The following is a 14,538-nucleotide window of genomic DNA, read 5'->3' as shown; positions in this document are numbered from 1 at the left end:
TAGTTAATAACTATTTACTAATTAATGACTAAATAAGTAAATACTCATTTATGACAAATCAGTTAATACTTACTGATTAGTGACAGTTGCGTAATCAATAATTATTTATTGCCGCCTTACACGGCTACATGGCAAGCAATAAGCAATTACTAATTAATGACTAGCTAACTATAACTCATTACATGACTACTGATTAATGATAAACAAATTAATAATTGCAGATTGGGTCAGCGAAATAACTTAAGTTACTGACATTCTAGTGGAAATCAAGAAGAAGAAATGTGCATGGGCAGGACATGTAGTGCGAAGAGAGGGTAACCGATGGTCGCTGAGGGTAATACAAACTGGAATCCAAGGGAAGGAAAGCGTAGCAGGGGGCGGCAGAAAGTTAGCTGGGCGGATGAGGTCAAGAAGTTCGCAGGGGTCAAGTGAATGCAGCTAGCACAGAACCGGGTTAATTGAAGAAATATGGGAGAGGCCTTCGCCTTGCAGTGGGTATAGTCAGGCTGATGATGATGATGATGAATAGTTACTAATCAGTTATAATAGCGTAATTAATTAATTAATAATCAATGTCACCTTAAGTGGCCATATAGCTATCAAACCACTTACTAATTAATTACTAATCAATGATTAATTGAATAACTAATAATGCCTAATTATTAATAATTATTAATACAGAACTCAGGCTTTTGCCTTTCATCACTTTAGTCGCTAAAGTGTCCTCGAATTATTCTTTTACCTTGCCTAAAGCACTTTTGTTGGCTAATATTTTTAGCACTTTCTCTACCACAGAGACAAGGAGAGGTGTCGGGTAGCCAGCTTTCTCTAATCTGACAGCCTGCACACCTAGGCACCCTATGCACACCGAAACTGGATGGCACCTTGTGGCTGCAGGACTTCTCAATGGCCTGTTCGAAACAATACATGGTCATTTTTCGCTTGACCAGCTTTGTGTGATCCGAGTAGTATGGCAATAAGCCTTTCTCACTGCGTGTTCTGTATTCCCAGCATAAGTGGGTCTCCAGAGTTAAGGCCAAATCAAGGAACTGCGGGTTGCCGTTTTCGGGAACTTCATATGTAAAAGTAAGCACTGAATGGGCTACTTTGAATAGTTCTAAAGTTTTCTCTACCAGGTCAGGGGAGGCCAGGTTCTTGTAAGCACAGTCTGAAGTCATTAACGGATCTGAAGCATTTCGCAACACCAAACCGGGGCAAGGACTGTTCTATCTGACTGTCTCCTCTTGCAAGGAAGATGTCACACAGCACTGGGGCTATAGTGGATCCGATGCAGATCCCATCGTTTTGGGAGAACACTAAGCTGTCCAACTCGACGCACAAAGACGATAGGTATGCCTTGAGCAGAGCGAGGAAATCTTTCATCCGGATTCCGCACTCGTTCATGAACTTTGTGCAATCGTATTCATCGATGCACATTTCTACACTTTCGAGCACCTGATCCCTGGGGACACTGTAGAATAAGTCTGTGACGTCTAGGGAGAAGCAGGTCACTCTAGGGTCCTCGTTTAGGTATTGGATGACCTCGTTCGAATTCCTGATCATAAATGGGTCGTTCACCTCAAGTTTGTTCAGATGTTCTGGAGGTATCCAGCGACTTTCCGTTGCCAAGGTTCCCCTGTCTTCAACTATCGTTCGAAAAGGAGCGCCTGGTTTGTGGGTCTCAATCGTAAAGAACGGTTTGAGGGATAGCTTCTTGCTGTCCTTCACCTCTTTTGCAAGTTTGTCTAGGCAAATATTTTCGCAAAGCTTGGCAGCTTGGTTCCGGAATTCCTTCAGCCTTCTTTCGTCGAGGAGTGTTTGTCTAGTGAAATTGTTTTAGACCGATTCGAGTGCTTTGACCTGGTAGTCATCTGCTTCAACTATGGCAAACAATCCTGTCTCATCTGAGACCAGAAGCTTAAATTCGTTGTTCCGGAAGAAATCAACCGTGTTCCTCAGATGCAGTCTAGAATCTTTTCGCATGATTCTTTCATCAATGCATTATAAACCTTCTTTCACACAAGCACTCCTTTCGTCTGGCTCTGCTCTGTTAGCTATAGAGCGAATCATACATAATAAATCCAATGGATACACCTTAGGTTGCACCGCATATATAGGTTAAACTCCGTATAGGTTGCACTGCGAACAGGACATTAAGAAGTTCTGCAGCCACAAGGTGCAATCCAGTTCCGATGTGCAGGCTGTCATATTAGAGAAAGCTGGCTACCCGACATCGCTCCTTGTCTCTGTGGCAGATACGGTGCTAAAAAGGTTAGCCAATAAAAGTGCCTTAGGCAAGGTAAAAGAAGAAAAAAAGAGGTACTCCCGTACATTCATGCCCTATCGCACAGACTGAAGAAGATAGCTGAAAGGCATTCTGTGCATGTCGCTTTTTCTGCTCCAAGAAAATTAAAAGGATTGTGCGCGAAAGCAAATGAGGAGCGTAAGCCTGTAGCAGAGGCGCCTTGTGGCGTTAGGCACAAAATTAGGTTTGTCGAGTGCCGCGAAGGAGTAGTTTACAAGATTCCACTCTCATGCGTTAGTGCATATGAGAGGCAAACGGGAAGATACCTCAACGAAAGACTCAGAGAGCACGGACACAACTGTAGCCAGATTAGTGTAACTGGAAATCTGCCGCTGCACGGCGCGCTAGATGCAAAGATTTCACACCACATTTTCATGAGACGCACAGTGGGTGGAACAGCGTGAAGAGACGAAATACACAAGAAGCAAAGCACAACAGACGAGCGCTGCTTATCTTCTTGTGTATTTCGTCTTTGTGTATTTCGTGCAATTGTACCAACTCGCCCAACTGTCCATCCTACTTTAAGAGACGGTGGGTTTTCTCAAATCTACAGACAAGCTAACCAGGGAACTGTGGGAGGCTCTGTATCGAATCAGGAAAAGGGACATGTGTGAGCGACCCCTCGGTTAGGCTATCGTAAGAAGAAAAGGAATTCTTGGGAAAATAAAAAAAATATATAAATGATATTTTGTGACAAATGTATCACGTTTACCAAATTACACGATAGCAACAATGCTGACTTGTCGGCTTTTGTGATGTTTTATGTGTAAAGCGTTCATATGTGTTCTCTGCAATCAAAAATCAGTTGATGGTTTGCGCATCAGTGTCTCGTATCGTTTTCTATGTCTGTTTCTTAGGTATTTAGGTACTAACCTCACGAATAATCTTTGATGGACCACGCATATATGATCCATTTGTGCCAAAGCTTCTAGATCACTTGGGTACCTGCGCCGGAACTTGCGAAACGCCCCTAATAACGTGAAAAAAGTGGCTTACTTGACAATAGTGCGTCCGCAATTAGAATTTGCTTCACCTACGTGGTCCCCATATCAAAAGTACCTAATCAACTTGCTTGAATCTGTGCAAAATAGAGCCGCTCGTTTTATCACTTCAAATTTCAGTCCCCCCCCCCCCCCCCCCCATTTCAGCATAACTACGATCAAACTCGATATCTCCCTCGAACCTTTAGAAATTCGTCGCTCCATCGCTCTTTTATGCTTACTTCACAAATATCATCACAGCACCCGGCCATCTCCCTTGCCCATCGAAGAACCTACACGCATTTCCCGCCGCCTACATAACCAGTACAGTACTAATTCCATATACGGTAGAACCCAAGCCTTCAATTCATCTGCCCTTCCACGTGCCATTGTTCTTTGGAATGATCTTCTCGACCGTATCGCATCCATCAGCAATCACAGATCATTCCAAGACCAGCTGCACAAACATTTCCTTCATTGACTGTGTCATTTTATAGGATTTACTGTCCTATAAGTTTTTCCCATCGTTACTAATATATTATGGTTTGGTTTCTTGTGCAGTTTCATCAATTCGATTTTTTGTTATGGCTTCTGCTTATTCTTTAGATGTGTACTGAGCACATACGATGCAAACTTCCCACTTGTTATGTACACTTTACTAAACTGTTGCTCGCGATGATGTATGTCTTGTCATTATACTTACCCTGTATAATCTGTCTTGTACTGCGCGTTGTATTGTTCCTATTGTACTTCGCAATTTGGCCCCCCTTACTCAATGCCCTTCTCGGCCCTGTAAGGTATTTTGAATAAATAAATAAATGTCATCATTGTCATTATCACTACTTGCAGCGTCATTGTCATCGCTACTACCATCCTCACGGTAGACAAGGAGAATTACGACATGACGCGTTTCACTATCCCGGGCGTGGCGTAATTGGTTAAAGCACTCGGCTGGGGATCCAATGGGTGGAGGTTCGACTCTCGGTGGAGACAGGATTTATTTATTTTTAACTATCTTCCTCATGGTAGACAAGGAGAATTATTATACGTGTTTCACGATCCCGGGCGTCATGACCGATAAAGTCACCAAGTAATGACGTCCCGATCCCGCGGAATCTCGCGAAGAAGTGTGACACTTCCCATGGCCGAACGGACAGGGTCATGGCCGCGAGTAGGAGCTATTAAAGGCTTTGGCCTTAATATGTTTACTACTGCTAATATATGCTGGTAATCCAAGCTGAGGCTTGAAAGCTCATTCTACCACTACACTTCGGTGCTGATGTTTCCATGTGGTCCCTAGCATTCCTACATCATATGTGGTAAAGTGTTTGGTACTGTGCAGAATACAGATCTACATCTTTAGATGGTGGGCAAAGTCGCGTATACTAGAATGCCGTGGACGCGACTGTCGGGTCGGAGTTTTGGTGGGTGGTCGGATCATTTCTTGTTAGTTTCGGGTGAGGTGGGGAGTACGTTCCTCTATGAAGTCTCTAACGCGAGAGGATGTCCTCAAGAAGTATTCTAATTTTGCAAAGCGAAAACAAAAGATGGCAGGACATGCTCTGCAGGAGCAAGGTTTGAATGCGCTATAGCAAACATTTGACCTTCGAACCACTGCAAACACCTTTTGTTGGCCATTGGAAACTCCCTCTTTTATTCACCCATGGAAAGACACGCGAAGATTTTAAAGGCAAGCGAGCGGTAGCATTCCATACATGAACGTGCCTCCGCCCACCTGTTCGTTCCCGCCCCCTATGCTGACCTCCAGGGAAGTTCTTCCGACACTGCTGCTACTGCGGCCGCTTTTACTAACTTACGTTACAAGAATCATCACGGGTGACCGTCAACGAGCATTTTACTATTTTTTATTTCGTCGAGGCTTTATATCACTTTCACACCACGTGATATCGCCTTTCTGTACCTAACACACACAAACCGCTACCCTTGAAGCAATACGGCATTAACGTAACTATAAGGTTCTCCATTCGCTGCCCACGAGAAATTACTGGGTTCAAGTAAGCTCCAACGGAGTTATATATTTTTCTATTTTTTGCTGGAATATTTTACAGCTTGTTTAACGCATGAGCACCGCATGTCACATCGCTAAAATTGCTAAAATCGCTCACCGCGGCCATTAAGGCTGGCGCATTAAAGTGCTACAGACTAGGCCGCGCGATTATTAACAGCACCGGATTCGTTTGATTCGTCTAGGGTATTCTCTTTTCCCAAAACCCGGGTGCATTCAGCTGGGACACTAGGCATGCGAGTAGACGTTGGCTGTGAGCTCACCATCTCTGCCATGGTGAGCAGACCGGCGAGGCTGGTGACGAACTCTGCGTTCAGGCGTGGCCGGAACGGTGGAGGAGCCGGAGCGAGGCTGCTCGGCCCCGTAGGGATGGTCACGGGCGTGGGTCCCAAAGCCATGGACATCCTGCCACACTGACATGAAAAAGAGCATGATCATTACTCGAGCCCTGATTCAGCTTGCGAGGAATACTCCTTTTTTTCCATTTCTGGCATAATTATACACAAACACGAAAGATAATTCGTTCCCTGAGCACCCACGCAAAGCAAGACTGTCGCATTTTGTAGATGAATTTCTGCCAACAAATCTACATCTTCGTAGTCGCTTGCAGTACACCTGAACAAGAAAGGATGGTTTCACCAAGACGGATGAGCGGGCTTGTTGGTCATTCATCGTGGTAAAACAGCGCAGCTAAAACACGGACGAGGAAGGCACAGCGCTTGTGCCTGTTTCCTTCCCCGTCCGTGTCTTAGCTGCGCTGTTTTATCACAACGGTTTCACTGCCCCTTTAGGGTCTTCCACAGACATTCTGGATATGAGCACAATATTACAGAAGCGCTTTATTCGTTGCTGCCTTGTGTGGATTAGTCACGAGAGCTTGCTTCGGAAGCAACTTCTGAGCAACACCGAGCACACACTGCTTCATCTCCTGTTCCAGCGGCAAGTGGGTTTCCGTCTCCCGACAGTAAGTTCCAAGCGGTCTAAGTTCCTCTCGGACGTGATGTTTATATTCTGCTCACCTTTAGACAGGCGGCGATCGCTGACCTCGAAAACAGCACAAGACCAGCCAGCTACCATAAAACTATCCCAAACAAAAGTTTTGTTCGAAAGAGCCTTTAGTTTTGCTGAGCATCTTCCAGCCAGCCAGGTAAACCATAACCAGCACAACGCGAGTACCACCTGATGGTACGTCCAGGAAATTCCCAGCCCTCGCCGCACACTTCGTGGTCACAAGAAACCCAACCTTCTCAAATTCGGTCGGCGCCATAGGCTACCACCGCATGGTCTCGATCGTGTGCCACCTCTGGCCTTGCGCCGGTGGGCATATGCAAACAAGCGCAGCTCCTTGAGTGAGTTTCGCCACATTCCATACATGAACCGCAGAGAAAGTATACTGATTCCTTAAATATGCACTTACAAGAAAAGGCATCAACTACACGTTGCGCCGAACTCATAAAACGACAGGGGCAGGACGCCTCCATAGAGGTTCCAGACGTTATCAAGAAGGGCAAAGTGTTGGCGCTGTAAGATGGTGTGCATTTAAAGCATTGGGAACTACAGGAGCAGCAGCGACAGCAGTCCGTGGTCACTCAGGTCAAACACCGAACTCACGTAGCGATAGCAGTGCCATCGAAGAAAATACTCGAATGTCATTCGCGATAAACTCTAAAAGTTTTTGAAATACGGCTCATATCTCGAATTCTTGCACATGACTTGCGTGAAAGCACCTGCAAACTTTTCTCTGATTACTGAGGTGAGAAGCACCGTATCCACGGTCAAACCATGTTTCCATTATTTGTTTAGCAGCCCCAAGCAAGTTATGGAAAAGGAAACTTAGAAACGAACCTGTGAAATCACCATTTTAGCATATATTTGCAACGTATTTGTCCGATCAAAATTGGAACACGCAACAATTTTATGAAATCCTCATACTAAAAGGGATATAATGAATTCAGAGCGTGTCCAAAGAAGACATCATAGTTATTATTCGAAAATATAAAATGGAGGATTCCTGTGTTTATTAATGTTTACGAATAAAATCAGTAAGCTAATGCACAGGCGAAACTTTAATCGTCTGCAGTTTCTATCTAGCATTATAAATAGAGAAATGGGACTTCAGCTATCTCATTACGTAAAGCCTCTAAGTACACGCAAAACACGATACAGACTTCACCTGTCCTTTACGCCAATATGTTGTAAAACAAAATCCCATATGAATACTTTTTCCCGCATACTATAAAGGAATGGAATTCCATCCCTGCAGAGGTATTAACGTCACAGAACTCTGCAGAAGACTTAAATATATATATATATATATATATATATATATATATATATATATATATATATATATATATATATATATATATATATATATATATATATATAGGGTTTTGAATATTTGGGGGCTGGGATTTAAAACATTCCTATGCAAAATCTACTACACCATTCGAGCTGAAATAACGTTCAGAAAGTAGCAAAATATCGTCTACGTTATCTGATAAGTGATTCAACATCGGTACTTGCCTAGATTTCTCGAAATCGAAAAAAAAAAACTGCTCTCGGCGGCGTGCACAATTTTCGCAGAAGAGAGTCGAAAAGCTATTTTAACATGATGCGTCATCTGTCGAGCAGTGAGACAAGCTCCATCCCGGCCGTTGGTGCGCTTGCCTCGCTGACCGACAGATGACGCACCATGTTAAAATAGCTTTTCGACTCTCTTCTGCGAAAATTGTGCACGCCGCCGAGAGCAGTTTTTTCTCGATTTCGGAAAATCTAGGCAAGTACCGATGTTGAATCACTTATCAGATAACGTAGACGATATTTTGCAACTTTGTGAACGTTATTTCAGCTCGAATGGCGTAGTAGATTTTGCATAGGAATGTTTTAAATCCCAGCCCCCAAATATTCAAAACCTTGTATATATATATATATATATATATATATATATATATATATATATATATATATATTCAGATTACCTATTCAAATATAGCCGTGTTTTTTTTAATCCTCTTCAGTTTATGTATGCGAATTCCATTATACCGTGGTCCTATTTTGTTTTTTCTGTTGGCTTACCAGGGCCGGATTATCCAGAGTTCAAATAAACCAGGCCCTCCGTCCTCAGGGGCCCCCGAGGGATGTATAAATCAGACGGGTGCTTTAGTCCAAAAAATAGTTGAATCATCATCTTCCTGATTTCCCATGATTGAATTAGAGCTTAAGTATTGCCTTGCCAAATGCTTGAAAAGCTGTTCGTCGCATCGTACGCTTAATCGCGAAGCCAGCCTCATGGATTCGCCAAAGTACAAAACTTCGTACTCGCCCAAATAAAGGATGGGTGTATCTGGTTCTAATTGGTTTCAGTTGGTTTCAGCTGATTCCAGCTGGTACTCAACCGGCATTAACTGGTTCCTTATGCCTACCAGCTGCTGGAAGTCAGCGGGTCCCATTTGGCGATGAAATGTAATCATCGGGTTCTAGCTGGCTTTCAATGGGGAGTCAGCTCGTACCAGATGGTAAACCGACAGACCTCTATAATTACTGCTGTTGAGGTCAGTTGTGTGCTTTGTTAACCTCGGTGTAAGCAGTGCAAGCTGTGGCAACAGAAATAAATTGTTAGTTAAAGATTATGACTGCTCATAGCTGGCATCCGCCTCAGTAATTTGTCGCTGCTGAGAGCGGAGACGCGAGATTCTCTGGCGGGTCAACTTTGAAGATCTCAAGAAACTCTTCCAGCAAAAGGCTCGAAAATTTTTGTAGAAACATAAATTGCTTTATTCACTGGCTTAAAAGTGTAATGAAAAAAAAAAGACATGATATACGAATAAATGCCTTAGCTGAAATGTGAATTGCTGGGAAATATTTTAACTTATATTTTCTGCTATGCGTAAACATGTGATGTTTCTGTGAAAAAATAGGAGGATGCTTCAGCTTCGCCTTGTAGACGCGATAACGCGGCGTAAGTGTTCACCCTATATTAAAAAAAAGTGCATGTACGCGAACGAGGGTCCGCATGGGGAGCCGGCAAATGGGAGCGATTAACGAATTCCTATAATACACTTAAACGCGGAGAATAAGTGTCCATCCTATATTTTCTCCTTCCGCCTTATTTTTATTTATTTTTCGACCACCATCTATGGCAGCGGTGGCTTTCGATGGAACGAGCTGCATACGCTGTTCGTAAAATGTAAATTTATTCTGTACACTGGTAGCGGAAAAGGTGTATGATACGTGCAAAAGTGCTTCCTTATATTTTAAAAGTGCAAATTATGTGCAAAATGTTTGGCTTGGCTTTTGGGGTTAACGTCTCAAAGCGACTCAGGCAATGAGAGACGCCGTAGAGGAGGACTCTGGAGATTTTCGACCACCTGAGGTTCTTTAACGTGCACTGACATCGCACCGCACACGGGCGTCTTGCTTTTCTACTCCATCTAAAAGCGGCCGCCGAGGATTCGATCCCGCATCCTTGGGAACAGTAGTCGAGCGCCGTGACCACTGCGCCACCCCGGCGGGTTTATGTGCAGAATGTAAGTATACTGTCTTTTTAATGTGGACAATTTGTATAAATGCAAACATTATATATATATATATATATATATATATATATATATATATATATATATATATATATATATATATATATATATATATATATATATATATATATATATATATATATATATATATATATATATATATATTACTGATCATTCGTGCCGCCAATTTCGCAATTTCGTGCCAGTTAAGTAACGATGTCATTCCTACAGGCGCCACCATTTCGAAAAGATTTGGTTCCCCACGTCATGGTAGCGTTTGGATAATAAACATTTTCTGTATTTCCCGTTAGCATATAGAACATAATATCGCAGTTTCTGTCGAAACAATGCCTTATGCAAACTTCCATTCGTCTTACTGGATTAATTCACAAAACTACTGGATGAATAGTAGCATATTACGATAAGAATTTGCGCGCAGCCTATGAACAGGCCCATCTCTACTTCGTCTGTGATCACACTCAGCCAATCGTCCTGTGGTATCAAATTTCCTAAGAAAATAATCAGTCGAGGAATTTATTTCTCACGAATGCGCCTTCTTATCATTGAAGGAGGATGTTATGTGTCCTTTCATTTTCTCGAACAGCTCAGTCTAGATGCAAGTCTGTCCATGCGCTCTACGAGAAAATATATGCTTAGGCGACGTTCATAAACAGCAGATCTTTATAGTAAATATAACCTTCTCTGCAGGAAATTCAAAAAGCGTTGTCTCAAACATGACAACAAGGGCCGGAGTAGGGTGGGGGTTATAATGCTCCTCTTAATCGTTTTTTTTTTTTTTTTTTTTTTTTTAGCGGGCCCTAAACACTGTTATTCCGGCCATGTGGTTGGCAAAACAATTTGCCCACCTATTTGTTAATTCCTATGTGCTCTTCTTCCTATTTTGTTTTGTTTTTCTAGTTATTGTACTGGTGTAAGAATTCATTGTTTTAGTAACACTGCTACGTCATCCATTATTTTCATGAGCTTCTATTTTGTTCTGCATTGTCATGTCTTGTATTGTATTACCCCTCCTATAGATAGATAAATAAATCAATAAATAAAGCACTCAGCCTTTGGTGGTTACGGAAGCACTTTTTTGTTTTGATGCCGCTGATTAGTACAAAAATTAGAAATAAAACGATTTGGCGCTGTCCTTCTATACAATCACTCACACGCGCAATAGTTCTGACGATCTTTACGCTGCTTATAGCATTGACCTAACGCACCCAGCGAATGCGGAAACCGCTGACATTCCGCGGGTCAAAATTTATACTTCGGGACTATGCAATGCCTTCTTTTCAAGTGCACGCGCATGGTGTGCGTGATGTCCGCGAGAGGAAGGCACACGAGACATCAGCAGTGGATTGAATTATCACCAAAAATTGATTATTTGCTTACTCAAGTTCCTGGAGCTAAAACGAAATTAGGAAAGTATAAAACTGTTGCGGACGCAAAATGGTGGCACGAATGATGGAAACTGAATAAAATAGAGAAGTACCTTTTGTTATAGAGTGGACGACGCCGCCAGCCGCTGATAGGGGACTGAATAGCACGCATCGCGAACTCGCCTTGAGTGGCAAGTCGAATGTGTTGATCGGGAACCGAGCAGATAAACGAAGAAGGTTACGCTTCGGCAAGAGAGATACAGTCACCAGAGCAACGGATACGCGCCGAACAAAAGGCGTGCTCTACAGGCAAAGGCAATTGCGGCGAGGGAAATGGCACTGGGAATATGTGCTGCAGACGGGAGTGTACGAGCCCATTCAGAAGCGTGACACATTGATCAAATCAGCGAGTCCGTGCTCAAGTCACAACTAATAATAATAGTAATGTCTTTTTTTTTTTACCACCATCACTTCAGGCGTCGAAAAACAATGCTGTATATGCAAGTAATTGATACAAAACATTCCAGCGCACTATTTGGCAGCAGGCTTCGGAAGTTTGCCGAGAACCAAAAGTAAAGTGCTTTGTAAGTGACGTAAGTGATGAACTATGCATGTACGTGATGAACTATGCAGCGCCAGCAGTCGTCAGCCTTTTGTAAACAACTAGCCTGTACGCAAATTTTATGGAGTAAGCAGCAGGAAAGGGCAAAATATTCGCCGAAACAGTTTTCCCATTGGTGTTACCTAATAATTTGCGATTACCATAAACATATATTCTAAATACGAATTCAAAAGCATTAGTATTACGCACATCCATTAGCCCTTCTATACATGTTGTAGAATCAGTAAGCATTAAAATGCCTTTTTTATGACCTAGCGTGAGTACAATCTGTAATGAATTTGTTATTCCGAAAATGGCTATAACAGTTTGCAAGAACAAAGCCTGAAAAAGACAAAAACCCGAATCCCCCAAAAAATGGTTTCGTTGTATTAACTATTTTAGGCAACAACACACTCCTTAACGTATATTGCAATAGTTGTTTAATGCTGTATAGCCACGTGCGGTGATAGCATACCAAAGATCACTGCAAGCCAGCGCATTATTGTTGTTTTTATTCCAACAGCAACAAGCCCTTCTATTAAATAAAACCAAGTTGATTTCATTTTTAGAGGGATATGTTAAATAGCTATTACAGGACCAATCAGCTTAAACACGCACGGCTAGGTACTTGAAGATTTGCATGTTGTCCACGGGACTTTATTAGTTCGACGCACAATCACTATGCTGGAACCCTGGACTATCTGCAACCGAAGTTTCAAGGGGCGTTTTGGAGCACGTAATCTTGGTTTTCTGCCTGTCTTTCGAAATACGATTATCGGGAAAACATTGCATTTGCACCGCATGCATTGCTCTGCAACCAATGGACCACCTTGTCATAGCTTATATTCTAGTCAGCAAAACAGCGTAGTCTGCGTACTGATATATCATCGAACACTGAGATGTCACCACGGGAAAGGTGTCCATAGTGGCATCATGTTAACGTCCCAAATCGACATGAGCTATTACCGTAGTGGAGGGCTCCGGATTAATTTCGACCCCCTGGGGCTCCTTATAACGCGCACTGGCGTCGCACAGCATACTCGCGCCTTGCGTTTCGCCGCCATTAAAAGTCGTTCATAAATAAGTCTAGCGATTGTCCGTTGTGCGTCGTCTTAGTTTGCGTCTGTTTCTTTTTGTTTTCATTTTGGATTCATTTGGTCCTCTGGCATTGGTCATTGTCGTTAAGTGACGAGACATGTGACGTATATATACCTGCGTGTTTCAACGTCGCCGAGATCTTGGCAAGGCTATAGTGCACCCCTGCAACCTACGTCACGATTGCAGATGGACGCTAAAGGACCGGCAAATCAAACTGCGAGCGCGGATCTGAGTTGAGTCACGTGGTGTCCCCTCCGCACTTTACTGATGCCCGTTCAGTTTCATTTTCTGGCCCTTTATCACCCATCAGCAGTTGGGATATTAAGTGATGGGAAAGAAGGTAACGCACAGACCTTGTTAAATTCTCGGTGGTAACGGTTTCAAGAGTCCGTGGGAAGCAAACAGGTCATTGCCTCATTGGCGACCAGATGTCGCCATTGGCTGCGTATACCGCAGTCAATGGTTAACCGGAGCCAGCAGCGAGTGGCGAGGGGCGAAGGCACTGGCGCGGGTACCGCAAAGTTGTGGTTTCGGTAAATGGCCGCTTTCTGCCTTCGTATGATGCTGCCGCTAGACTGACATCGCTCAAACGAAATGAACTATATAATGGATACAAATTTCAAATAGATCCTTGCAAAATACGGTATCTGTTCGGCAATAATTTTCGCAGGAGGACCATGAAGAAAAAGAAAAACGAAAAAAAAAACACGCAAGATGAACTAAGACACGCACACGAAACAAATGGACCAGCACGCGGTAAAACATTTACTGTTTAAATAATGGGGCGCACATATGCTCGGACCCACATCGGTTTGGTTTGGTTTGCGGGGTTAAACGTCCTAAAGAGACTCAGGCTATGAGAGACGGGGAGGACTCCGGAAATTTCGACCACCTGGGGTTCTTTAACGTGCACTGACATCGCACAGCACACGGGCGCCTTGCTTTTCGCCTCCATCGAAAAGCAACCGCCGAGGCCGGGATTCGATCCCGCATCTTTGGGCACAGTAGTCGAGCGCCTTAACCACTGCGCCAAGTGGTTAAACGTTTTATGATCTTTTGTGGTATACGAAGGACCCATTTTTACGAATTGTGTGTCAGGTTAATTTGAACAAAGTGTTACCAAATTTAGTTGTAAGTTCGGCGAGCATGCAAGGGAGGATTTTCGGAATCCTTAAAGAAGTGTTCATCTCATGTCGTGTATTGCAAGCCCGATTTTCGTTTGAATATTTATCAGCTGGTGACGCGAAAGAAACTTTATAAGGATTTGTGCGATGTCTTTTTCCCGATCCCATTGTACAGATCGATGTACTGCGCAGGTCCATAAAATTTGGTCCTTAAACGAGAAAAAATATGTACCAGGGGGAGCAATAACTTTCTTTTTCAAGCTCCATAGCAATACATGCACTAGAAGCTAAGACCTATTTAGAAATGAAGGGTTTTTTTTTGTTTTTTTGTTTTTTTTTTTTTTTTTTTTACCTTGGGGAAATCACTGCTTCATATGCCGCAAACCGGAAACTATCGAACACGTTTTCTTAGACTATTGGGGAGCCTTTTTCTTCTGGGACATTCTACAACGAACCATTAAAAAAGACCTACCCGTGGATG

General features: G+C 43.0%; 1 protein-coding gene across 1 annotated transcript in view; it reads right to left on the bottom strand.

Moving 5' to 3' along the window:
• The window catches only part of LOC146203361 (uncharacterized), a 29,761-nt gene extending 18,328 nt beyond the window's left edge, over positions 1-11,433 (bottom strand). Inside the window, exons 1-2 of the mRNA XM_084588715.1 lie at positions 11,348-11,433; positions 5,575-5,724 (exon numbers count right to left, since the gene is read on the bottom strand). Coding sequence (XP_084444841.1) covers positions 5,575-5,715 — 141 coding nt within the window. The 5' untranslated portion in view covers positions 5,716-5,724; positions 11,348-11,433. The remainder of the gene's footprint in view (positions 1-5,574; positions 5,725-11,347) is intronic.
• Positions 11,434-14,538: the final 3,105 nt, after the last annotated feature.

Source organism: Amblyomma maculatum, chromosome 1 (genome assembly GCF_055883805.1).
Source record: "Amblyomma maculatum isolate TAMU_Amacu chromosome 1, ASM5588380v1, whole genome shotgun sequence".
Lineage (NCBI taxonomy): Eukaryota > Metazoa > Arthropoda > Arachnida > Ixodida > Ixodidae > Amblyomma > Amblyomma maculatum.
The sequence above is the reverse complement of the archived record's forward strand: the minus strand, read 5'-3'. Positions and strand labels throughout refer to the sequence as shown.